The following is a 27,922-nucleotide window of genomic DNA, read 5'->3' as shown; positions in this document are numbered from 1 at the left end:
AGTAGCATGTTTGGCTAAATGCTAATGAAGCTGAAATTGGTGCTAAATTTCAGTGATTAACTTCAACTGACCCGTGAACACACAGGCAACGTGATTATATAACGTGACAGGCGATCACAACCACTTCAGATAAGCTAAAATATTGATAAGACAGTGAGTAAGATATCCAAAGTGAAGCTGTACTTAAGAAATAGCATTAGCGATAGCTAATATGGTGATAGCTAATGTAATTTGGCTCCTCTCCAGCAGCTTGTGACAATGGGAGTGTGTATGTGTGCGACTTAACCCCTTGTTTGTCTTTCCATCCTATTATCCTTCACTTCCTTCCATTGTCCACCACTTTCTGTCTGTTTATTCTGTCATCGTCTCTCTCTCGTCTATGTTGGTCTCAGGTGAGTAGTGTTTGGGATACTCTCGGCTCCATGTCCATCTGATGAGTCTGTCCCAATGACACAGTATGTTTCCACTCCGTTCTGTCTTCCACCGCTGTCAGCATATTCATTGAAATTGATCTTCTGAGGCATTCTGTGCTGAACTTGAGAGTGTGAGGAGAAATTGAGAACAGCTGAATGGGGAATTTTGCACTTGGTGTGTGTGTCTGATGAATGAAGACTGGAAATCATTGGTAATTTGTGCTAATTCTGCTTGATGGCTTCTTAAAATCTTTTACCATATTCTATTGAAGTAGCAACCATCTCTTCATGGTTTCAATGACCTCTTAGTTGACCTTTCCATGACCTAAGGTGACCCTTTTAAATTACAAAGCCAATCTCTAATGGTCATTGGTGCTGGGAAGAGATGCTGTCTTTCTTTCCATCTTGTTTTTTTTTTCTCTCTCTTTCCTTTTCGCCTGAAAGGGGAAGGAGTCTGCAAGGGCTGGAGAAACCAAGGATGACTTCTAATCACTCACACGCACACAAAAAATCCAAATCTCACGCACCTGCACATCTTACATCCTCATATCTAAAAACAAGTTAGATATAAAGTAGATAATTGCAATATAGTGGAACTATAGTGGATCTGCAATATAGTTATATATCTGCAATATAGTGTTGATAGTGGAATACTTCGAGCTGTGTGCTGGTTATTATTATTATTTAATATTGTTAATAATTTTTTGTTAGTATTATTAATGGAAAAGGTCAAATACAGAGCATAAACAGTTTATTTGATATAAGATTTCTCTAGATAGTTTAATTTAACCATAATTGACTCATAATAAGTGTGGTGGCCTCCATATATGATCGGGGGCTATGGGGGGCGTCCCACACACCAGTGCTGTGATGTAACCAGAAAGAGACATGTGGGCAGCGCGAGGAGAGTCAGGGCTGCTGGCTAAAACCATTAATACAGCTTTAGCCACACATGATTGAATTGCACTGGTTTAAGTCATTTACTAGCGTCTGGATGAACTTGTTCCTCCGGGGTGGTGGGGGTGTGAGTGGACAACTCTCGGGGAGAAATAAGATGTAAGACCAGTGCTTATATCCTGTCCCAGTGCAGAAGAATGGACTAAATGCTTTGACCGGGTGACAAATGGGCCAGCGGTGCCTCCTAATTGCCCCTTCTATTTGCAGTTCATTCTTATCAATTTGCATTCCTAACCTCAAGCGGCTAATCGGCCATAGGTTTCCCTCATGTCTGTCTATTTTTACCCCGAAGCGTGAGGTAGAGTGAAGCAAGGCAATATGGGAGCACTAATGCAGGAGGGAGGAGTTGGACTAACGTGGCTGAGCATGAACTAACAGACTTCAGTCATTCTCAGTTAGCTCATGTTAGCCTGTGCATCTGAACTGTTGCTCGCATTAACCCCTGCCAATGCACTGGCAGACTGTGAATGTGAATGCTGTGTGCTTTGCATCCCTAACCCCTCTTCCCTCCATGTCTGTTCAGCTTTCTCTTTCTTTTTCTCTACCACATCCTGTTACGCTCATCACTACGTCATTTCATCCTGCTAGCCCACGGGTAAGGTGCATAAGATACTTTAAAACGGCCTTATGGTTTTGTTTTCACGTTTTTAGACGACATGTTTACCATTAACAACTAACCTCACACTCATCGCCATTAATTTGAACCAACTGTTTAGAAATTAGGAAATGGAAAAACCTATTAGACTTTTAAAGGAATAATACACAGCTACACTCAACTACACAGCCCCTAAGAGGACATGGTGATGAAAAAAAAATTATATGGTAAGAAAAATTATATTTAAGTGCTTTTTCATTCATGTGAGAAATACTGCATTCACTCCCAAATTTATTGCGTTCCCCCAAGAAGCTTTGTGCTCACTCACAATATTTTTGCTTTCTCTCGCAAAAGTATTGCATTTCCTCAAAAAACGTTGTGTTCGCTTGCAAAAGTATTGATATATAGAAATACAGTCCCTCCACTTTTTATTATTTACATCATAAACATTTTGGGAATGAATGCACATTTTTTCGGGTGAACTGCTAAATTTTGAGTGCAAACAAAGTTTCTTGGGGAAACGCAAATGTTTTGTGAATGCATGCAAAGTTTCTTGGGGAAACGTTTTTGCAAACGAATGGAAAGTTTCCTTAGAAAATTCTTAAGTTTTGCAAGTGCACACAAAGTTTCTTGGGAAAACTGCAGTTTTTTTTTTCAGAGAAATAGCAAACTTTTGCGAACAAACGCAAACTTTCTTGAGGAAATGGCAAAGTTTTTGTGAGTTTTTTGGGGGGAACAATAGTTTTACAAGCAAATGCAAAGTTTCTCACAGAACTGCTTTGCAAGTCACTGCAGAGTTTCTCAGGGGAATACAAAGGTTTTGCGCGAGAACACAAAAGCATAAAAATATAAGTTTTTTTTTTCCATCACCATGCCTCTTTAGGAGTTCTGTAATCAACTGAAAGAATTTGTGGCATAATGTTGATTACCACAAGAAATACTTAGACTGATCCCTTTTTTTCATTAATACAAAAAAAGCACCCACATTAATTCTTTGGTTAAAACTAGTAAATTAAGTTTTTTAAAGTAAGTTTTTTTAATCATTTTTGCCCTACATTTAATAGGTTTAACACAGTCAAGTTGTAAAATAGGTCATGTACAATTTGGTTCCGTTTACTTCTAATGTAAGTGCCTCACTTTTTATTTTTGAAAACTAGGGACAACTGTAAATTATTTTTATTGGTAATCAACACTTTGCTATTAAGTGAGTTTGTACTGAACCCATAATATTCCTTTAAGCTGGTCTTTGAAAGTCTGATTGGACTCGGAATGCACAAATTTACACAAAAGAATAAGAACAACGCCTACTTTTATTTTGAGAAAGGTCATGAGGTCATGTCTAGTGTGCATGTCGGTTGATATTTTAACATCAATACACTACATAATCACTTGATCTTGCGTTGCACTGGGAGAGTGACCATTTGGCCCCATGTAGTGTATCCTGTGCCACCCGCTGGGCCTCACAGTCTCTCCTCCGCTGTCTTGACCCCCATCCACTCACCCACCCACCCAAACAAACCACCCCAATCCTCCTATCCACTCTCTCTCCTTTGCGCCAGCCAGTGTCTCCATAACCTTGCGTTATTAAATTGCACTTATCAATCATTCTTGCCAGGGATGCCATCGCCTACCACATTAAAGAAGTCAGAGAAGTCTGGTTTCAGCAGCCATGTGCCTTCGCAGACCGCTTCCCCTCGAACGGCATTCACACACCATCATCGACCTGTCATTACAGGACCCAGAGGTGAGGTCCCAACACCCCACCCAACTCAAACTGCACCACTCTTCTTCCCCAAGCCCCTAATCACAGCCAGCAGTTCTCCCACAATCCTTCACACTCCACACTGTCCCTTGCAACACTAGACCAGACAAGCAGGAACCTGAAATCTGAATGGACTCTTTATAAAGGGGAGTTCACACTGGCTGCGATTTGTAGTGTCAGAGCATCTGGACGTGATGCGACCAGTTTGAGTAGTGTTCAAATTCATGCAAATTAATAGGAACATGACCTCGATATGGACTGGCATTTTTTTTTTTTATTACTTTATTAGATTTGATCGTAATTAGATTCTGATTAAATTCCAATTCCATTCGGATTTGATTTGGATTCAATTTTGATTCATTTAGGTATAGTTGAGTTACAATGTCTCTCAGCTAATGCTGTACATTATAAAGCGATCCTAGGTACATTACAAAATTATTAATTTAAAAAATTTGCAACAAAGCCCAAAATCAGCAGTTCAGTTATTATTTTATTGATTGATTGATTGATTGATTGATTGATTGGAATCAGCACAACCAAAAAATTTTCAGTGAAGTTTTAAGTAAACTTTTTCTTTTATTGTATTTACTGTCTAAAACTATTACTTTATTAATGTGTAATTATAATATATATATATATGTTCACATACTTATTATGTATTTTATATATATATATATATATATATTGTTGCAATAAGCAATGCAACTTAAAGTTCTTTAGATTTTTTTATTTGTTTGTATGTTTGTTTGTTACTTAAATTATTTTGAAAATTAATTAAATAATATTAAATAATTAAATAATATTAATTCAGCAAGTGATGTTTGCATGTTTTTAATCTCTTAAATGAAATGTATTATAATGATTATTTGTTCATGAATTGGACTACACTGGTTGTGCTGTATGCTTTTGATTTACTAAAAAGATCTATTTTGAAATAGGCTTATGGTTTTGTGTGTGTGCGTGTGTGTTTTGTTTTGTTAATTGTTTTTCTTGCCAGGATTTTAGCTGTCCGTGTGAACTGGGCTTGAGGCAGTGTGGGTAAAAATGTAGCTCGTTACAGTCAGACAGTTGTTGACAAATACGCTAAGGAGTGCAATGAGTGCAACCCACAGTGTGTATCACCTCGTCCGGCTGCTTGATTTACATGCGTTCAATGTAAACACTTAACTGGATCTCTGAGTGTGACTTACACATGGGTTGGTTTTCCCAGCGAACGAGGCTTTATCAGACGGAGGCCTGGATCAGGTTATCCTCACCGTATTGTCACTGGCTGTGAATGGTTTTGTCATAGATAAGAATGGTTTTTAATCAAACCCAGACACACGCAGTGAGCAGCGGCTACATATTGTTGTCTTCGCAAGGTTGAGTTGTAGTTAGGAAAATAAACTCTGATTCCTGAATTCCCAGTCTGTTAGCTTGTTCGTGGATTTCCATTGCATATTCAAAGCACATTTTGTCCAGTATTCGATTACTTCTATGCAAAAGTAAGGGTTTGCGTGGAAATGTACCTGTTTTTGCTTTATCACTATTATTGATGTTATTTATTTATTGGATATAAAGCCAAACGGCTCACGGAACTGGGCTGAAGAGCCTGTTTCCAGCATGAATTACCTTGAATATGTTGAAACCACAACTTAATTTGGGAGGTTATTTGTATTAAATCATGCTTGGAAGTGGTATCGCTGTCATGTGAATATTTTATATTTAAAGTGCCTCCCTCTTTTAAGACATGTTAGTCAAACCCGGTTTATGCGGTTAGGTGGGATGGCCGGAAAACGTCTTTTTCTGAAACCATTAAAGAATATTTAAAACCGCCTAAATCTGTCCTCCCTTTCAATTGACCGTGCGACTTAGTAACACTTGCTCTCCCCTCCTTTTTCGGTGTTATTCAAACTGGGTGAAGTGGAGACCTGTTGCCTATCGCATCAGAAAAAAGCCTGTTATTATCACCTTAGTTATTATTTTGATAATCCACCATTCAATGAAAGTTGGCAGCAATGGGCCGGTGAGAAAAAAAGAAAGAAAAAAGATCAGTGAACCAACACGATTTGCAAAGTGGAACTAATCCGGAGCCTTTTCTATTACGAGCGGGTGGCGGCACAATGGCAACAGAGGAGCCGCGCTCAACCAGCTGCTGGAGTCTGCCTCCTTTTCAGCGCATCATTATCATTTCCATATTTGCTTTGGGAGGTATGTGTCCGCTGGACCCCCCTCAGACTAACTTTTAGGGCCACCCACTACCTCTGCGGTCAGCCTGTGCCTTTTTTGCCATCAGTGACACCATTTAGTAATGGAAGTATAGAGGTCAAACAGGTACTTCAAACTCTTTTAAATTATAGACCAAAGACTAAGGCTGCACCCGACATTTGCAATATATTTTTTTTACATTTCCAAGTTAGTGACTACAAGTTCTTAATTTGGTTGCGTATACAGCAAGAAGCTACAAATATGTATTGGAAAGTTGTTCATATCAGTTATCTTGTTGCAGCTTATTCTTCCATTCATTCATCCATCCATTCATGCATTCATCCATCCATTCATTCATTCATTCCTTATGTAACTGTCAGTGGTAATGCATTTCATTTCCATAAAAATAATTATTTATATACTTATATATTTATACTAATATGCTAATTATTTTATTTAAACATTAATAGTTTAATAAAAAGGCTAAATATGTATTATTAATGATCAGGAATAAAAAATACATAATGATAAATAATAAACAAATACTACAAACCACACGTATTTAACACATTAGGAAGTGTGTGTGTGTATTTATATATATATATATAGTTGCAAACTTAATTATTAAGTATTAATTATTATTATTTTATTTTATTTTTTTGCCCTAATGTAACTGTGCCTATATTAAATGTAATTTCCATTGAAATAAAATAATTAGTATTTTTAATGTGTGAATATTTACATAAATATAAATATGTACAGATTAAGTAAATTAATCTATTAAATAAATAGGATATAAAATTTATTATTAATAAATAAAGTAAATAATTATAAACAATATTTTATCAAATAATAAAGCATACAATAAAGTGCGAGTTTGAAGCAAGAACAGAATATAATTTAACATTTCAATTATGTGTGTGTATTGAATCCTGACATCAAGCAACAGGTTTTTCCTGGAGAATGACTCAAGTTAAGTCAGTTATACTCATGACTAAGTTTAATGGTACATAGCTCAAACATTTAGCTACAGCCGAGCATGGTGGCGCCACTCTTGTGAGAACAGCCCGTTTGTTAATAAAGCATTTCTAAGGATCAGACTCTTCTCCTGGGGCTCCCATGATCTCCTGGTGTCTATAGTTAAGACACGGCTGCTCTTGGAGCCTCTGTTCTCCCTCTCACGCTTGTGTTCTGGTTTTAGTCTCATCACCACCCCTTTTTAATTCACGAAGCCTCTTTCGGCACATCAGTGGGGCTTTCCCCGTGCGCTACATGAATATTAAGGTGCAGGAGACGGTGTCTTGCATTTAGCAGAATGGGACACATTGAAGACGGTAGAGTTGACGGCCTTGAGAGTGAATTATGTCGTCCAGCTGCTTTGACAACTCGAGACACGCTCAGACTTTGTTTACTTGCAATTTTCTGTCCAAATAACCATCATTAAATGACTAAGAACATGACATGGGAGCAAGCCATTTAAGTAATTGGCCATCGTTCCACAACACTTCGATTCTGTCAGCGATTGAAGAAGAAATGGTTTAATTTTTTTCTCCGCACTAAATGACTGAAGCAATTTGCATAATTGACAGAGTAGGTTTCGCTGTAGCTGACGTAAGCTGGTTACCAAACCTGTAACACTGATCTACGGTTCGTTTGGCTCTAGAGAACCGACTCCGTCATGATTTAAAGGCAGAACAGGTAAGCGTTTGTCTTCGCGAGGGCGAATGATTGACGACATTTGAAAAACCGTTTTGTTTGGCGAGGAGAAACGTCATGAAAGCGGTCCAGTCTCAACATGTTGCCTCCAGATAGAGGCAGCGATGCCAGTTGGATCCACTTCTTAGGATAACGGAGCAGAAACCATATGCTGCTCAAGTGTTTCATTAAGTCAGCTCTTGGATTGCAGCTAGCAGCCGTGAATTTCATGGAAAAGGCCGTTTAATGCCATCTCTGGGCCAGTGGGTTTCCAAAGTCTGCTCTGGCTGTATGTGCTGTATGTGCTGCGCTAATGTGAACAGAGTTTATCTTTTTAGGAAAATATCATTTAAATTTCATTAAATCATTAATTAATTAAATTTAGTGCGTTTTACTCTGCTTCTAGTCAACAAAAATAACATTTCGTTTGATGAAAACTAAATCAAATATTCAAACTTATTCAGTCAAGATTGCTTGTCTGTGACCTGACTAGCAGTTTTTGTGTATATGCTGGTTCTGAATGTGTGTTTGTTTGTTTGTTTGTTTGTTAGCATTTGTGCTAAGTACGAGAGCGTCTTCCACTCAAATCCGGGCTCGGCTTTGTAAAGGTTGTGTCTCAATCCACCAGGGACAGTAAAGACACCGCATGCCTGTCTTCACATCTCCTTCATAAAAGTTTGCGTCCTACCCCAAACAGAAAGAGTCGGGCCGTGAAAAGACGGCGCCGGGAGAAAGATAAGACGGAGAACGACACCAAAAGAAGAGCAAGAGGGAGACATCCATTCCATTATTACTGTAAATACAATGGCTACATCGCAGCCCCAGCATCCAGAGTTTCCAGTCACCCTCTATTGACAGAGCCATAAATCAAGGCCAGAGCTAAGTGAATTACTGCAGCAGGGGGCTGTGGTTTTAACAATGTTTATGTAGTATCAGCTTACCATCTCTCCTGAAAGAGAGCGAGAGATTGGAGAGGGTGAGTGCGGAGTCTTATTAACTCCACTGCGATACATCACGGCTTAAAGACCCCGTGCTGCCGCACATCCCAGGCATTATACTAATAACCAATAACCGAATATTACCTCTATTAAGAGCCCCCTAATTAGATTGTGCCGGTTACAATTAAATACTTGATAAGGTTCGATCCATTAAAGGACTGTAAGTCCCGAAGACCTGCCAGCAAGGTGCGAGAAAGCAGAGGACCGATGCGTCACCGAGACATTTTATTAGTCACATCGGTTGTAATGATACTAGATGAAAGAAGGTTCTGGCGCTCGTTATGTTACTAAGTACCACGCTCTTATGTTCTCTGACGGTGCTCGTACGGTTTTTTAAGTGTTGTTGACTGAACAGCTGGTCGTTGCGGTGCATCTCCATTGTTACGAACAGGTGCACGCATTGTGTGTGAGTGTGCGCTGTCACAGACCTTCTGAGTTGGAGTAGTTGCGTTTTTTAATTTGATTTGAACAGCGACAAGACCGTGTGGGATGAAAGAGCAGCCTGTGTGATATGGCGGAGTGTCTTTAAAGAATAAAATTCATTCAGAAAATGTGTATTTGATCATGAAACCTTTTCCCAGATTGTGATGTGTGAAGCGTTTCCACAGTTATTAACATTGTAAATCTATCACGTTTTTATGTGTAACATTTAACTCACACACCATGCTTTGTTTTTTATGAGATTCAATTACAGAAAACTGGTTAACACTGCTCTAGCAGATATTTCTAATGTGACAGCCGAGGGACCAACTTGATTTCTCAATATTTTTGCTATTGGTGCAAATGGGAACACACAAAATATATTTATTTGTTGTGGTTTCTGCGCACCACTATAGAAGTTTACACAACTGTGATGACCTCTGCTTCTCAGGGCCCCAGAAATAGGCAAAGTGCCCGTTATTAATATTTACTCACCCACCACACATTGTTCGAAACCTGTATGATGTACTTTCTGAGAAACCCAAAAGAAACCTTGCGTCCCTACAACTGAAGTCTGTGTTGCTCTCATTTTGTTACAGTGTTGTTGTTTTGGATCCCATTGACTTTCATTACATGGAGAAAAAACAGCTGAAACATCTTTATCTTCTCACCCTCATGTCACCTCAAACCTGTATGACTTAATTTCTGAGAAACCCAAAGGAATGCTTTCATCTTTACAATTAAAGTCGTTGCTCCACTGCTGTTCTTCAGTAACTTAGATATTCTGTCCATCATAGCCTTATTTTCATTTATATTAAATCAAATATGGTGTCCACTCTCAATATAGTCCCTCTGTCACTTTGTGAGTGTGTGTGTGACTATTTTGAACCAATAAGCCCATAAAACACACTTCACCTTTGTGTGTACATCCCCATCTGCATGAGCAATCTAACCAAGCACAAACCCACCACAACATCCACATTCTTTCTTCATGCAGTCCTTTTTCTCCATCCTTTCTCTCCCTCTATTGTTTTCTGACCGAGCCCCTCTGTTTGTCTCTTTGCAGCGAGTCCTCACGCCACGCCGTCAAGTCTTCATTTCCCGACATCGCCAATCATCCAGCAGCCTGGCTCGTACTTCTCCCACCATGCCATCCGCTACCACCCCCAGGAATCACTCAAGGAGTTTGTCCAACTTGTCTGTCCTGACAGTGGTCAGCAAGGTGGTCAGGTGGGCTTCCTTAATGTAAGGAGCATTTTTGTACATAAATTACACACTTCCTCGACATGTTTTGTATCCATATAGACACCTAGTTGGCTAGATTGTCTTGTTTGTAGTAACTTTTGAATATTTGTGGATGAATAGAAGGATGCTATACAAGATTAGCACTTATACCCTAACTACATCACCTTGTATTCTCGATTATCGCAACTCGCATTCTCAACGCTGCCACAAGGGGCACTATTGCAGGAATTAGCGAAAACTTTTATCTTCTTTGGTTAGTCCCCCCCCCCCCCCCCAATATCTTTAATGGCAGGTGGCATCTAGTATCTTAAAGGTCCTATGACATGAAAATTTCACTTTCTGAGGTTTTTTAACATTAATATGAGTTCCCCTAGCCTGTATATGGTCCCCAAGTTTCTAGAAATTTGAATCGGTGTAAATTGAGATTTTTCTATCTTTCTCTGCCTTTGAGAAAATGGAAGCTCAATCAGGCTGATCTTGAATCTCCTCGTTGTGACGTTGTAACGAGAATTGTTACCTCCCCTTTCTCTGCTTTGCCCGCCCAAATATTTACATATAATTCAGTCGCAATGTCAGCACAGGCGTTTCAAACAGACTTTTACGATACGGATTCGACGGCACCGGCACAAACAGTGAGTAACAGTGTTCATTAATGCCTGATCTGTGATCAGTGATTTCTGATGTGTAGCTAATAATTCAAGTTCACACAGACTTTCTTTCTAAATCGTTTAATACTGTTTATGCATCAGTGAATCAAGCCAGTGACTAAACGATCAACTTCACGTTGTTTCTCTTAGTAGCATGAAACAAATCTGTTATTTAAATTGTGATTTAACTACAGAGAGTGATCAAAGAACGCTCGCTTTTTTTCCGGAGCTGTTACACATCGCGAGTATATCTGCACACTTGCCCAAACTGCCGTTACAATGAATGACGCTGTTATGCTGCACAACGGAGCTCTTACTGTATTCATGTATTTGCTGTTAGCTGTGGTGAAAGCATTTTGTGAGAGAAAACGTGTTGCAATAATGACGAGATCACTGCATCCACGCGATAAACAGACTCTGTCTACTCAGTGCTCATCACTGCAGCCTTTCATGTGATGGGAAAAGATCGAAAAAATAATTATATAATCAACACTTCCACGATTCGTTAATCTCGACAGCTGTAATAGTAAAATATATATATATATATATATTTGAGAGGGCTTTCACATGTAATATGTATTTCGAATGCAACGATGTCAGCCAAACACAACAGTTTTGGTTTACTCGGAGTCTCACAGCAGACACGTCCCTTCAAACAGAGCATTCAAGCCAGAGGGCTAATGTCAAGATCTAAAAATGCTTTTTATTTCAAAATTTTAAATGTAAAAATCATACTAACAATATAAATACACCTAAGGAAACATTAAAAAGCATTTAAAGAAAAGGAAATAATCCATGTCATGGGACCTTTAAATTATCTGAAGTTAGCTCAAATGTTTCTCTCTAGCTACCTAAATAATACGTTAAGTGTAATTGCGAAAAAAAATTTAAGCTAACTCTAGCCTCTGAAAGCCGGAGGAGAGACAGCGAGTGGTTTGGGTCATAGATAATGAACCGTGAAGTGCGCACAGCAGCATAATTATTCACGACTAGTAGTAGCGAAAAAGTTCTGAGCACATTCTACTGACGTGCATGTGTATGATACCTCTGTTGTGCCTGTTAGTCGTGCGTGTCTGGAAGTTGAGCGTGTTTTCATGTTTTTTTATGTCCTATTTTTTATCCAGCCCAATGGGAGCAGTCAGGGGAAGGTGCACAACCCGTTCCTGCCCACTCCCATGTTGCCACCTCCTCCACCTCCCCCGATGGCGCGACCCGTGCCCCTGCCCGTGCCAGACTCCAAACCTCCCTCCACCTCCACAGAGGGAGGCGGCAACTCCCCCACCTCGCCAAGTGAGTACTTCGGCCCATCACCTTCCATCACACACACACTTAACACTTGATCCTGAACGTAGAGTGTCTTGGGTTTCCCAAGCATGTGTAAGCTTATCTTCAGTGTTTTTCATAATGAAACGTGCGCAGTGTCCGTATCAAGCCTTCCTCTTAACAGCTGTACTGCTCCCGATACAATATTGATATTCATTGTGTGTGTGTGTGTGTGTGTTTAATTCACCCTCAGCCTACTCCACGCCCAGCACGTCTCCCGCTCAGCGCTTTGTCAGCGTGGGCCCCAGAGACCCCAGCTTTGTAAATATCCCTCAGCAGCCTCAGGTGAGTACACATGCACAGATCCACCGAATCCCTGAAAGTCCATCAAGAGTGCTTGTTTTCTTGTCATAATAGGCTTTTTCAGCACTTTTATGCCAGCACACATAACTCCCTCGCTCGCTGTGAGAGCTCATAGCTGATTTATTGTGTGTAATTGGCATGTTCAGACTCGGATTAAATGGCACTGTGGCCGTAACCTTGATTGATACCCCCCGCACACATGTACAATCACTTTCATGCTACAAATTAGTTGTCATATAGTACAGTTTATAATTTGACTTTGCTGTTACAACATTTGGTCATTTTGAGGTTGTCAGCATCAGCCAATAGCTGATAAAACAAGCCTATCATTTTAAAGGAACATTTACGCAATGTGTATTCAACATTTATTCAACATTTACTCAAGCATAAACAATGAGTCAGTTCTATGTTGATACAAATGCGAACTTGTATACAATGCACGATTAGTTTTAAACTTCCAGGCCCATGCAACAATGCAAATCGTTGAATCTTACCATCCCTTATAGATATTTTAAACTAGCCTGTAGTTATCAAGCTGTGCATGAGTCATTTAAATCTCATATCGCTCAACAGCTACAGTTAACATATTCATAAATGGACATCAGGATCACCCTGTTAATGTAAATGAACTTGTGTTTGTTTTTTGCAGTCGTGTAAATGCTAATGCCTCTGAAATGCCACCTGTAACCTTAATCGTCACACACACATATCTACAATGACAAATACAGCCTGTACCGCCACCTGCACCCGCACAAACAGACAAAAAAGAGCACGAGTTACCTCTGTAAATGCAGCTATAATACACCAACACACACACACACACAGCTGAGATGATAACACGCTCATAGAGAAACACTCAAAACTGGATTGGATCAGAGAGAGATTGTGTGTGTGTGTGTGAGATATGTCTGGAGGCCTGCAGCAGCCTCCCATCGATTTATTGACGGTGTCGCAGGCCGCAAGACACACATCCCCCAGTAGAATGGAGGCAGGTGTTTGTCAGGCCAGCTGGGAGGGGAGCGGGGGGATGTTATTATTTATTGTTTGTATTTATTTATTACTCCTGGCCGCCTCTGCCTCCCCTTCCCTTCTCTCTCTCTCTCTCTCTCTCTCTCTCTCTCTGTCCTTCTCTCTATCACCTCTTCCTCTCTGCCTCCCTTTTTTTCGAGCTCATTTGGTGGCTAAGGTTCTGTCTTTCTATTTGTATATTTATTTGTGTATACTAGATTGCTACTGCTTTTTATCTGTTCTTATGCTTGTTGCCTTTTTAGGGGTTTGACAAATGAGTAGTTATAATTTTTAGTTTTCATTTTGTAGTCCAGAACACATAATTGCCCTTCAGTTTTTGTTGTTTTGTAAACTTTTTGTAAATGTTTTGTTGTTGTTTTGTTTATTTCGGTACAAAATATTTTTTAAAGGTCAGAAATAGCTGTACTGTATCATATAATAAAATGTATTAATAAATCTCTATATATTTTGGGGTAAAAGCACATAATTTTTTAATTATGGATATTAAATAATATCAGTATAGTATAGTATAGTATTTATAGTATACAGACACACACAGACACGCACAAATTATTATAATTTCTTTTTTAATTCATATTTGGTTTTGTTTTATTCCCTAACACTCTAAAACATATTTGCATTTTAGGTTTGTTGTTATTTTTTAAACTTGAGTTTTGATTTTTATTTAAGTTAATGAAAATATTTTTTGTTTTCATCATACTGTTTTAGTTTGTAACACTCTTAAACAGTCACTTTTGTTTCAGTTTTCTTTTATTCTGTTTGTTTGTTCTTTCATTTGATGTTCAGGCCACTTCGTTTTAACATCTTAAAACGATGCTCATGTGAAAATTAACAAATAATCAGACTTCCAAACACCTTAATTGTTGCAAGCAGGTGCAATGCAAAACACTGTGCTTGTTTGCTAAATTCATTATACAGTACTTGTTTAAAAAGCACCTTTATCATTTATCATTAATATATGTGTGAAGTTGAAGTTTAGGCCATAACCTTGGTTTTTAAATAACTATGAGGATTTTCAAAAGCTATGCATTGTTGTATAGAAGCGAGGGTAGCGAAACTCTTAGATCCGCTGCGAGAGACGTCTCCCGAGTGCCGTCACCCACTGTGTCAATGAACTCTTTGAGGCTCTGTCTAGCCAGACAGTGATTGGACTGTGAGTTTATATTAAAGCACTGTATGAGTTTCAGACTGGCCATATTGACGAGCCTGTGACCCCACGGCAGGGTTCGGTCGCACCATTTCATTGGCCTCATAAGCTGGTGCGGACCACCCTGGGGTGGACAGGACAAAAGTTACCCGCGGTGGCCGGCGTGTTTTGGGGGTGGGGTACAATAGAGTGCGAAAGTGACGAGCAGACGAGAATGATGTGACCCTAACTGTAAACATTCCTAGTGGCTTAGCCATGGTAACCAGGCAGAGAGTGAGAGACGGGACAGTATGATGGAGGGGTCTGCCATGGGAGGAGGGGATGGGAATGAAAGAGCAGGGTGGTGGGAGGGTGGCAGCGCCCTCAGGGGTTTGCTGTCATGGGAGCTGTTGGCGCTCGCCCTCTCAGATGGAGAGGTTGGCACCACATGCAGAGATATACAGACGCAGGTTTAGGAGCAGAAGCGTTGTGCCTGTTCATACTGAAGGGCCATTTTTTTGCCAAATAGATTTAGAAGGCAACTTCACTAAAGCAAAAAAAGTATATGTGTGTATATATGTATATGTATAAATATATATATATATACATATATATATATATATATATGTGTGTGTGTGTGTGTGTGTGTGGGTGTGTATATATATATATATATATATATATATATATATATATATATATATATATATATATATATATATATATATATATATGTTTTTATATTAAATACATTATAAATTAAGCATTTTATGGAGTGTATTCGTTACACATTATGTACAATATATAATTGTGTACAAACTGTATATGCATTATGACATTGTATATAACATAAATATTTTAATAATATTAAATAAAATAATATTAGAAAAATTTTACTTTTTAAAATAAAAATAACAAATAATTTTGTTATATCATATTTACTATACACATTAAAGGTATTATGTGTAAATATTACATTTCTTATAAAATAACTAGATTAATATTTTATTAATATAAAAATATTGTAGTAATAAAAATTATAAGTGTTTTTATGTAATATATAATATTATATACATTTTCTACAATTATGTATATATATAAAAACCAAAATCAATAAATTCTGATCAATTAAAGCACACAAAAATTGCAAACACACGTGCACAGGCCCATAATCTGCATTTAATTGCGCAGCATTTAAGTACTGTAGCCTGACCCCGGTCCCGAAGCAGAGCAGATAAAGCAATGATTCATAAACAGCATTTTTAATCAGAACATGCTGGGAGGAACTGAGTGTGATGGGGAGCACAGATAGCCACAGCAATGTGACATACACACACACACGCTCACAGGCAGTAGATGAGAACGACGGCAATCCTTGGCTTTTATTCGTTTTCTATAAACGTTAGCATGCGGGAGAGATAACATCAGTAATTGACTCTTGTCCTCCACGTCAATTTGCCATAGTTAAGCATCTGCGGAGACGTCCCCACAAAACACGCCTGACGATTATTACTCTAATTCATAATAAATGTTCATTCCAGAGACAAAGAAACCCCAAAAGCCTGCAGGGAAGGTGATCCCTCCTTAATAGTGTTGTTTAAACTCATTTTCACCCACGTGCGTTTCCTCCCAAAGCCAGAAGAGGGCAGCGCGCCAGACTGAGGGACACACAAATTAATTACCCAAGATTGATTTCAGCTCTATGCTCCTTGTCACACCCCAGAAAATCACAGGCTGCTGTTTCTGTCAGAGCACATACACGCTTCCACTAATCTGAAACGGGGATAAGAAGAGCAACCGTTTCCCTCACACCTGCGAACACCGCCACTCCTCCGCCGCTGCCGCTCTAATAATAAACAACATGAATATGTTTATATCCCCCTCAGGTGTGAGCTGTTTGTTTGGGGTCATCTAATGGACTGTCGCACTCCGTTTTCTTTTTCCTCCGTAGCATCTGATGGCAAAATGTAAATAAATAATGTAGTAAATGTCTGCGGGGTCCCACAGGGAGCTGTAACACGTGGCTGGGCAGTTTGGGTTTGAGATGGCTTTTATAAGCACTGCTCTCCAGGCTCTGGCTGGTTTGCATTACATGAGGCTGAATTCCTCTGAGATGACACTCATCCTCAGGCACTTTAGTGCTGCTGCTGACTCAGCACTCCTCCGTCCTGATGAGATTACTCCTGCCATTGACTGCCAGTTAAAGGACCAGACCAAGATTCCCAGCCCCCCATTTCTCTTCTATCTCTTCGGATCGTTCTTCTTTAATCTCTACCACCTCACTTTCTTGCATTTCTCATTCCTCTATGCAATCGCCCCAACTTGTTTAACTCCCACTTGGTTTTAACTGGAAAAATCCTGGCATGTCGTTGCAAACTTGTATGATTTAAAAGAGATATTTTGAAGAATGTGCTACTTCCGTGTGGATGAATGAGGATCGAGGCTTTCGTAAAAGTGGTCGATTCTACTCATCTGTTGTGTTCCAAGTTTTCTGAAGATTTAACGATACATTTGTGAAAAAAAATCAGGTTGTTATTCACTGATACTCTTCCACTCAAGTGAGCTGGTGAGTCCAATTCATAAACTAATCATTTACTAGTTTAGTCAACTGAATCAACTGATTCAATAAAAAAAATCAGTTTCAAAAAGTTGGTTTGTTCACAAGTCATTCAGACCAGTTTTGAGAACAAATTATTAAAATGAAATATTTACAAAAAATATTGTTAATTCTTCCTAATAGGTGTTAGATATATGAATATGTATGTGTATATTATCAGCTGTTTGTTTTTAAAATCATTTAGTTTATGAACTGCACCAACTGATTCACTAAAATCATCCACTTCAAAAGAATGACTTGTTTACAAATTATTCAGACTAGTTTTGTGAACTGAATCAACTGATTCAGTCTAAAGATCTGTTTTAAAAGAATTATCCATTCATTTGTACTGTACTGTTCTCATGAATGAATTCATATATTTTTAAATATATCACATGAGTCATATGGATCACTTTCATGATTCTTTTATAGTTCCTTTGTGAAGTGTGCAAACTTCAGTCCCCATTCGTTGTTCATTGTAGTGTTAAAAACTGTCTTTTGTACAGGTTTGGAATGGCATGAGATTGAATAAATCAGCATTTTTATTTTTGGTTAACTTATCCCTTTAACTGAGTTTCAATCTGTCTCTCAGTCTATTAACCGTTACCGTTGCATTTCATTTCCTTTCTCCTTCCTTTTCCTCTCTCTGAAGTCTATTTCTGCGTGTCTTACCTTGTATCGCTCTAGCAGATGTGCTGCAATGTGTGTTTGGTGTGTGTTATTTGCATGAGGTTCCTTCCCCTCCGCCCCTCTCCTTTCACTACATTAATACAGCTTTCACCTTGAAGGCTTTCAAACAGGACACTAAGGCTATTGATGGGTAGACTATAGCTATCTATCCATCAATTACAAACGCTGACGTACGTCTTTTAAAACCAAGCCCACTCACGCCGAGAGATCCGATTCATTTTAGCGAATAAGCATGTTAGGACCGATTGCTTCAGTGATTAAAAAGTCACTCAATACTCTATCCATCCATCTCTCTATACACACACACACACACACACACACACACACACACACACACACACACATATATATATATATATATATATATATATATATATATATATATATATATATATAGCAAAACTGCTGTGAATTCTCACACAATAATTTACAATTTATATATATAATGTTTATTCATTTTAATAGTTTTATATTTTAAAATAAGTAAATTTTATTTATTCTTTACAAAAAATAAATGTGATATTTTTATTTTATACATGTGTGTGCAAACCAAACAGATGTCTAATTAATATTACAATTTAATATTTACAACAATATAAATATTTACTGTATAAAAATAATAATAATATGTATTTAAGTGACAGTGAAAGTACAATTTAATAATAATATTTACTTATAATATGTAATATAAGACATCTGTGAGAGCTATAGCAAGCAGACGCTCCTTATGCTTTCGAAATCGCTCTCACGTTACTTTGACGTTGAACACAGATCGATTTGCGCAGTACCGCTTCAAGTCGAACGAACCAACGAACACATCTAATCTGTACATGCATTTGCATCACTTTGACCATTCTTTGTAGATCCAACCTTCTCACGTGCCACGATTGGTCGATTATGTACAATGCATTCAGTGTTGGGAAAGTTCACTTTCTACATGAACTAGTTCAAAGTTGAGTTCACAAATTTTAAAATGAACTAGTTCAGTTCATAGTTCAAACTACAAAATTTTGAACTAAGTTCACACAGTTCCAAAAATAGTTCTTTTTTTCCATATGTTGCTGCGAGCTATTATTTTTCAAAATTATTGCCACAGCCCATATAGAATCACAGACAGCAATTATTTTATAAATTTTAACAATGAAGCTATGCGTCAGATTTCATCTTCATATCCAATTTTGAATCCTTATCCAACCAGGGTTTACATTAGCATTGAGGGGACAGCATTTCCCCCTTGTTGCTTTAATGCTTTGTCTCCCATTCTCACCGACCTTGTCATTAACATTATAAAATTCTTTTAAATGATGATACGTCTTCTTGCTACATGCTGCTGTCGCCTCCATGCCTTTTTTTTTTTTTGATGACGCGTCACACATGCGGCGGATGGCGGTGTGACACTGGTGGCTGGTGTTGCCAGATTGGGTGTTTTTTTCTGCTATGTATTAAGACCCGTTTACGGTATATATATATATAAATGATTTAATAAAAATATTTAAAAATGCAAAAAAGCATTATATATTAAATATATGGAATACATAATATATTAAGTATTTTATATATAAATTAATGTTTTTGTTATTATTAAATTATAAATAAATATTATAAAAATATAGTTACACTTGATGTTTTAGTCCTAATATTTTAATATGTTTGCTTAAAGTTTTCAGAATGATTTAAAGATTTTACTGATTTATTATTATATTCAAAGTGCATTTTATTGATTGCTTAAATATTTGATGTTTTCTACTTGTAAATTATTAATATTGTTATTAATAATAAAATATAAAGATAATAATAATAATAATCATTATCATTATGATTCATTTGTATTGTAGTTTACTGTTTAAATATTTTAATGTGTTTACATAAATTATTCAAATTGTTTATGTTATTATTATTATTACTACTACTTAATAATAGTAATAATAATAATAATATTCATAGTTAATGTTTGTTATAGTCAGTTGTTTAATTTATATTGTTTTTTATTATTTATAATTTTTTTAAATAATTTAATAAAATAATTATAATTATATAAATATTATTTATACTTTTTTTATTTTTTTTTACTATTACAATATTGATACTATTCACAATGTATGTTTGTTGTATTCTATTATTAAATACCTATTTTAATGCATTAATTTATTATTTTTACTGTTAATTAATTAATTATTGATCATATTTAGAATTTGTACTTTTATTATAGTAGTCTTGTTTAGCTTTGTGTATTGTGTCAGAAATCAAGCATTAATTAATTTGTTTTTGCATATTGGTTATTGGTTATCAGTCGATCATGAAAAATGAAAAATTAGCTGATCTCTAGCAAACACCTCTGATATTCCACAGAATGTGTCAAAATATAGTTTCTAATTGATTCATACAAGATAGTTTTTTCTTTATTTAGCTGCATTTGTTCTGGTTCTGAAAGGCCGCCCGTGTTGCAAATGCAAGAATGACAGGTTGTAATTTCAAACGTTTTACTGTCCGTCTGTCTGGTTCCCCTCTGTGCTCCTGCGTGCTGCGTATCTGCAGACTAAATCATAGCTGTCAGCTCAGCCTCTGTGCTGTAACATAAGCCCACTGTCCACAAAGTTACAGGGAGTATCGAGAGAACCCAACACGCTCCTGCTCTCTGAGCACTAAACGCCGTCTCCAAAAGTCTTCTTAGGACAGGAGAGGGAGGGAGAGAGGGGAGGCGGGGAAGGGGAGGAAAAGTTTCAGAGCGGTCGAACCGATAGACAAAGACACAAGGAAGCTGCACTGCACCGGAGCGCAGAAGTCCAGAGTCAGCAACTTCTATTGATTAAAAACTAACCTTCCAGTTTCTCCGCTGCACTTGCGGCGAGCAATAGAATTTAAACGAGCCTAAGCTACAGCCTTCCACTCCGATGTCTAGGACATTTCCAACCTGATAGAAGCCACTCAATCTCACCAACCATTTCATTCTTCTTAACTACATTATAGATTTTTCCAAATTAGCCTTTTGTGAAGCCTAGACAGTATATTTAATGAACTATTTATGCATTCATTACTAATACACATTATTAGTAATCATATTTGCTAAGAAATAATATGTAACAAGTACACACACACATGTTTAATACATTAATGCATGTACGAGAGCATAATTATGATTATAAACAATTATGAGACATTGCAATATCTTTGTCTTTTGAATATTTTACAATTTCTTTCTAGATTTTATATAGTGTCTTTGGATGTATGGTATATAATATTCAATCAAAAATCTCATAGGCCCGAAGTTGTGTGAATATTATGCATTATGAAAATATTCAAAATGCATATAATTATTGAAAACTATTTAATAGTATTCACATATATCTGTACTGTAATGCATCATATTGTATGGGTGATATAAGAAAAATTTCACTTTTTATGAAGTTTTTATATAATACTTTAAAATATAAAAAATGCATGTAATTATTTTAAATGAATAATATTCACATATTTTTGGAGTCATATGTATATATTATAAGTTATTATATAACAAATATAAGTGTGCATGTAAAATGCATTAAAACATTAGAAATCCAAATGATTAAATTATATTTACATATATATCTTTATAAATAACTTTTTATATAACAAAAGATGCACTTTATATACTGTCAGTCCGTCTATTTAGTGCATTAATGTATTATACACACGGTCTGGCAGGAAACCGATCTTAACTGAATAACAGTTTGCAATTAGTTATGTAAAACGTGCAATAATGACAGAAAATCATAAATTGTGACTTGGTGCGCAGGCTTGCTTTGTAATTAGAAGGCAGTCCTTCAGCGCTTTATTCTGATTGGCTGAAAACTCTGGGCTTAATTAATCATGGCTGCTGATTGGTGGACAGCATGCACGCATGATGAGCTGAGCGGTGGGAGGAGCGAGCGAATCCCTGAACACTGTGAATCAATAGCGTGTGTATTTGCAGCATTGGCTGGATGGGACGGGACGGGGTGGATCGCATCGCATCACTCGGACAGAGCGCCAGCCAGAAAGAGAACAGGGAAAGAGGGATCAGAGAGGGAGAGAAAGAAAGAAAGAGGGATAAGGGCCTTGCTAATGATAGTCACGTATACGGCTGTCTGGTTGTCCCTGGCAACCAGACATGATGTAACACCAGGATGAACTTGAACTTGGTGGGAGGAGGGAAGTTGGAAAGGGGAGGGGAGGACGGAGTGAAAAAGTGGGCGAGAACCGAACGACACTTGCTCACTTGCTGGAAACGTGAACAATGGAGCACAGCAATCAATAAGCCCATTTCACTGAAGGATTACAGGGGTGCACAGACAGCCGTGCGCTGCAAAGGCATTCAGAGACGAGGAACAGATGGACAGGAACAGGAAAAGAGACAGTGTTGTTGAGCTGAGCCCTCACAGAGTCAAGCACCGTCTTAAGACCTCACCACACTGATACATAAGTGATCCAATAAGAAAACAAGTAGTTTACGCTCTTCTTTTTGCCATTATAATACAGATACTGAATGAATTACAGGTCTTGGGGTTATACCAAGACTTAAACCTAACAAAGAAGGTAAAAACAAAAGAATTGGGGTTCTAAATTGACATGAAACTGCAGTCCCTTTTTTTTTAATGTGTATATTTAGCTAGACAAGAACAGGTGACAGGTGGTTGGAGAGGACGGGTTGAGAATACATTTTGATGATAAAACAGATATTTTTTAATTAACATGCACTGATGAATCTTGCACAGTAACATCAGGAATATGTTAATTAAGGTAAAAAGTAAGATTATTATAGCTTTACATATTGCAGTTATATCCCAAATGAACTTTAATAAATACAAATGAGAAAATTATACAATGGAATATATAATAAAATACATAAATATTAAAATGCAATTAATATATTATAAATTTATCAGCGTCTTCAGTGTCACATGATCCTTCAGAAATCATTCTAATTTGCAGATCTGCTGCTGAAGAAAAAAATATTTTTATTATCAATGATGCTTCATAGTTTTGTGGAAATTGATAGCCTACATTTATAAGATTCTTAAAAAAAAACAGAAAGGTAAAAAAAGAAGCATTTATTTGAAATATAACTGTTTTTACTGTCACTCTTTGTAAATGTTATGCATCCTTGCTGAAAAAATTTAATTTCTTTAAAAAATAAAAAAATAAAGGTGACACCAAACTTTTTAACAGTAGTGTAGTAAATTTTTTTATTTATAATGATTTTTAAGACTCCGATTGATACCCAAAATGAACTATATTAATCAGCTTAAGACTTGAAAGTTATCATATAGTTCACACACTGCTGATGATACTTATTGTTAGTGGAAATCATTGAAGTTGCACATCAAACCTCACCGATCTGTTCTTCTCTGTCTCGTTGCAGTGGTACCTGGGCTAAAGACTCCCGACACGGACCGGACGCTCCCGAGGTCACATGACCACCCCCTCTGTCTCCCCTGAGTACGACCCGCAAACATGTACACCAGTCTGAACAGAGAGAAGCCACTTGCTGCCCCAGTACAGACCCACAGCATGGCTCCAGCAGAACCCCGCCAAGCCCTGGAACAAGAGGAACCGAATCAACGCGCTTACACCCACTTACTATATATCTATATAGTCCATATGTATTCTTCCATATGTATGGTTTACATGCCTATATTCATATATAGTAGCTGTCCAGCTCTTCTGAGGGTGGAGCTCGGAAAAATAATGAAGAGCTTTGTTTTTTCGGAAATGTGCACGTTTTTGTTTTGTTTGTTTGTTTGTTTGTTTGTTTTTTTGTTTTTTTTGGTTCACCCTCACAGATAGATGAGGAAAACGTAACATGACGCAATCAAAGAGCTTCCCGCATTTGTGCCTGTGGTCTTAAACTGAATTCTAAGGCGTTTCCAACACAGTCTATGGCCAAGGGTCGCAAACCCACAACCACCTGGAGGTCGGAGCTCTGCCTTTCAATCACTCGTGTTTTGACGGATCAATCCGGTTTCCTTATCGGTGAATGTTGGAGGTTTCGCTTGGATCAGATATGCCACCAGCTAAAATCTCTATTGCGTCTTCTGGCCAGGACCATTTCCTCCCCCTTACACTATCATCACCACCACCACCATCAACACCATGTCAGATCAAGAACTGTCAAGGACTTAACCCAACCCAATTTTTTTCAGTTGTTTTGTGTCATTTTGGGGCAAGCGATGAAGTCATGAACGATGATGTTTGATATCAGGTCATTTTACGGTATGCTAACGGGAGATCTCCCCACTTGGAGGCATGTTCATATTTTGTGTTTTTCGTACAAAAAATATCGCGATTCTACTAAACCCCAGCAGAAGGTCTGTCGCAGGCCAAGGGCCTAGTAAAGGTTCAATCTTCCATAAACTTCAAGAAAAGGTTAACCGTGAATACTGAATTGAGGAAAGTGCAATTTTGTTGGGTAGATGTTGGATTGTTAAATATCTTTGTAAGCTAGATTGTTAAAGCGATTGTTGAAAAGTATATATAAATATATATATGAATATATATATATATATATATATATATATATATTTCTTCCTAGTCCATTCACACCTCCAGGACTCTAAAATATCGGGGTACAAAAAAGAAAAAAAAACACGTAAAGAGAAAATTAGAACAAATAGCCTTGTGAGAAATAAGGGGAGCTGTAATTGATTTTTCTGTTGTTGTTTTTAATGTGTTTGTTTGTTCATCTTTTGTTAGCATTGTAGAACAAATATCCCTTTAAGAAATTTCAACGTTTAAACAATCAATTTAGTTTTCAAAATGCTACAGCAGTTATTTTGATTTAACCGAGCACATACTGAAATACATACTGTAAGAAAAAAAGTAATTTGCGAAATCATGAAAGTAAATATTGACTGTTTAAATTTGTTTGAACATGAAAGGCGAAATACTGAACTAACTTCCTTGTAGGCACTTATGAAAGTGTCGCGCAAAAATGTGAAGATCAAAAAATGCATCCAGCTTCTCTCGCATGCAATTTTTGTTGCTTTTTTTTTTTTTTTGAGTTTACGTTTTCGTTTGTTTCCTGTACGAAACATATATATATATAAATATATACACTTACAGTCTCATCCACCGTCGAACAAAGCTCAGTAAAGTTTTTTTTTTTTAATTAAAGAAAATAATCTGCATGTTCTAGTGTTAGTGACAAATTTTTACATAGATTACGTAGAGTTAAAGTAGTGTGAAAAATATTGTAATCCCAACATCGGGCACTTGCCGATCAAGTATTTGTTTGGTCAAACAAAAGGGTATTTTTACTGCTGTTCTCACAATCAACCAGCTAAACATCTCTCTGACTCTTCTTAGCTTGTCGTCATTTCTATAAAGTCTCCCTTCCTCCTTAATTCCCATCAGAACAATCATTTTCATATGTACACACTTCATCGTCCCTTTCAAACTGCACGAACAATTCCACATCGATGTGCCTTGAGTGATGGTCTAGTTCTGAGTTATTGCACAAGCTGCAATGTGGAGACTTTTTTTTACCCCACCTTCCACATGTAGTCAATTTGGAGGGTGTGAAATTGGTGTTAATTGATAATACACAGTGTTGCTCTCCATTTAACTACATATCGCCACTTTCAGTTATCCATTGCTTCAAAAATCCCATGGTTTGCACTTCAGAAAAAGTATAATATGAAGGTTTTTATGTCATCAAGCCCTTTTTCCCGGATTTATCAGTAGTATATTGATGTTTATGGATGTTGCTGCAATTTCTAAAATGACGACTACTTTTTCTTTTCAGTCTTCCTTTTTTTCCGTTCCCAGAGACGAATAATGATAATAATGAGATTAATATGCAATACTTGCTTGCACTCATGTAGATTTGTTTTTTCTTCATTTTTTATATATTTTTTTATGACCAAAGTGAGCACTTGACAGGTCAAGTGGCTGAACGTCAGTGTGTTTTTCATGCACACGACACGAAAAAAAAAACGCCATTGATCAGCCTCACTTGGGTTTCACGCAACCAGTTATCAATGTTTCCGTATATTTTGTGTTTTTCGGTCATAATCAAGCCTTAAAAACAAGGAAACTTCCTTTCAATCATAAACACGCAAAAGCGAACACGTCCAGGACACAAAAATAAGCCCAGTTTTTGTACATTTTGACAAAGTTCCATGTTATATTAATTGTTTACCTGTTTATTTTCTATTGCATATATCATATAAGAAAAAAAAAATTATGGGGACGAATTTCCCAGACATATGATGTGATGGTTTAGTAGTTACACTTGTGTGTGTGTGTGTGTGTGTTTTTATTATTTTTATTTTTATTTTTGTCATTGTTCTTGCCTACCCTTTATAAATGAGTTGGGCATTACTTTCTTAATCGTCTGCACTAAATATAAAAAAATGACAATTGTGATAATTTAGAAGAAAAATACAGAAGAAAAAGCTTCCAGGACTTAAAAGTGCGAAGGGAAACATGATTGCACGGATATTTTTTTGTCACAGAGACCTTGTTTAGAGCAGCCTGGCATCTAATCAGCGAGATTGGCTGTGTGTGTAAGATAATGACAAAATTGCACCCTTTTTAAAGAAAGAAAAAAAAGAGAAAAATAATTTTAAGCAATAGTTTGGGCAGTCTGTTTTGTTCTCGTGTTGTGTGTGTAATTAAGTTTTTTGGTACAACATTGGAGAAGATGCAGGAGAAGCGAACAAACCGAATGGATTAGATACGAGAGTTAGGGCGGACACACCCGAGTATGGGAGATTTGATGTTTGTATATTGTATAGTTTTATTAATTACACTGATTTTAAAGCTGCCCTATTTTATAATGCAGGACTTTTGTAACATTGATTAAATGAGGAAAAACTAGCGTTGTGAATTTTCTGATTGTTTGTATTAAGGCCACAAATATAGAACTGGTTTTGTTTGTCCTCTGGGGAACTGGATTTAAGTTGAAAACTTCCTGTTTCCTGTTTTTCTTTCTTTTTTTGTTGCTTTTTGCTTTCCTTTTTGTATGTATTTAAGGACTTATTTCTTCTTTCGATGGTATAGAAGTAATCCTATACTTGAAAAGTGTAGGATGCTGAGGTGAAAACCCCATTGTAAATGGATTGTTACAAGTATGCTGTATGTTTTGAAGGTTATTTGTTGCATCAGTGTTGATGAAGCTAAATCTAGATAATTCTGAGGATGTTGGTAAGAAGAGAACGTTTTTATGCATTTTAAAATTAGTTTTAGGCAGAAGACAATGACATAGACAGCCGAAGGATGCCCCTATTATAAATGCATCTAGGCATCTTTTTGTGTTCACCATTCCATGCAGGAAAATAAACCGCTTGATATGCAACATGATTCTTTTTTCTTTTCAACTTCTTCATCTTTCTTCCACCGCCCACCAGCACACAAAGACACTCGAGCAACATTAAATGATGGGAAGGTCAGTCACGATGGGCCGTCGATAAAGCCATTCCTCACTTGATTCTACATTTCATGTAAAAGCGAGGCCCTCATGTCACATAACTCACACAAAGATCGCCTGATGGTGGTTTAAAATACTGAAAAGACATACAATTACTCAAAAAAGGGAAGAACTTTGACTTTTGTTGAGGATAAATGGACAATGTTCAAAAATAAGGGCATTTTGAGACCTGCATGTCCTGTTTTACAAAAAAAAGAATAATAATAATTTAATTTCCCATCCCATTTTGTCACTTTTTAGTTTGGTTTAGGTTACGCTGTCTTGTTTTGTTCACATAAATAATTAGAGTTCAGCCAAAAATGAAAATTGTCATCAAATTGTTCCAAACTTGTATGAGATTCTTTGTTCTGTTGACGGGGAAAAATTGTTGATGGTAGCCATTGACTTCCATAGTATAGAAAAAAAAAATACTATGGAAGTCAATAGCTAATGTAAACTGTTCATAAAAGATGACCGAATTTTCAATTTTGGGTGAACAATCCCTTAGACATTTT

The 27,922-nt window shown here is 37.1% G+C and overlaps 1 protein-coding gene across 5 annotated transcripts in view; it reads left to right on the top strand.

The window, feature by feature from the left end:
- Positions 1-27,296, top strand: part of LOC127942756 (nuclear factor 1 A-type) — a 141,390-nt gene extending 114,094 nt beyond the window's left edge. For 3 of the 5 annotated variants that reach the window (XM_052538709.1, XM_052538710.1, XM_052538708.1), the window contains 4 exons: positions 10,094-10,272; positions 12,044-12,209; positions 12,436-12,527; positions 23,361-27,296. In XM_052538709.1, coding sequence (XP_052394669.1) covers positions 10,094-10,272; positions 12,044-12,209; positions 12,436-12,527; positions 23,361-23,375 — 452 coding nt within the window. In that variant the 3' untranslated portion in view covers positions 23,376-27,296. Of the gene's footprint in view, positions 1-3,580; positions 3,710-10,093; positions 10,273-12,043; positions 12,210-12,435; positions 12,528-23,360 lie in introns of all 5 variants that reach the window. The other 2 variants (XM_052538707.1, XM_052538706.1) reach the window with 1 other exon arrangement.
- Positions 27,297-27,922: the final 626 nt, after the last annotated feature.

The sequence above is a fragment of the Carassius gibelio genome, chromosome A22 (genome assembly GCF_023724105.1).
Source record: "Carassius gibelio isolate Cgi1373 ecotype wild population from Czech Republic chromosome A22, carGib1.2-hapl.c, whole genome shotgun sequence".
NCBI lineage: Eukaryota > Metazoa > Chordata > Actinopteri > Cypriniformes > Cyprinidae > Carassius > Carassius gibelio.
Note: the sequence above shows the minus strand (reverse complement) of the source record. Positions and strands in the feature narration are given on the sequence as shown.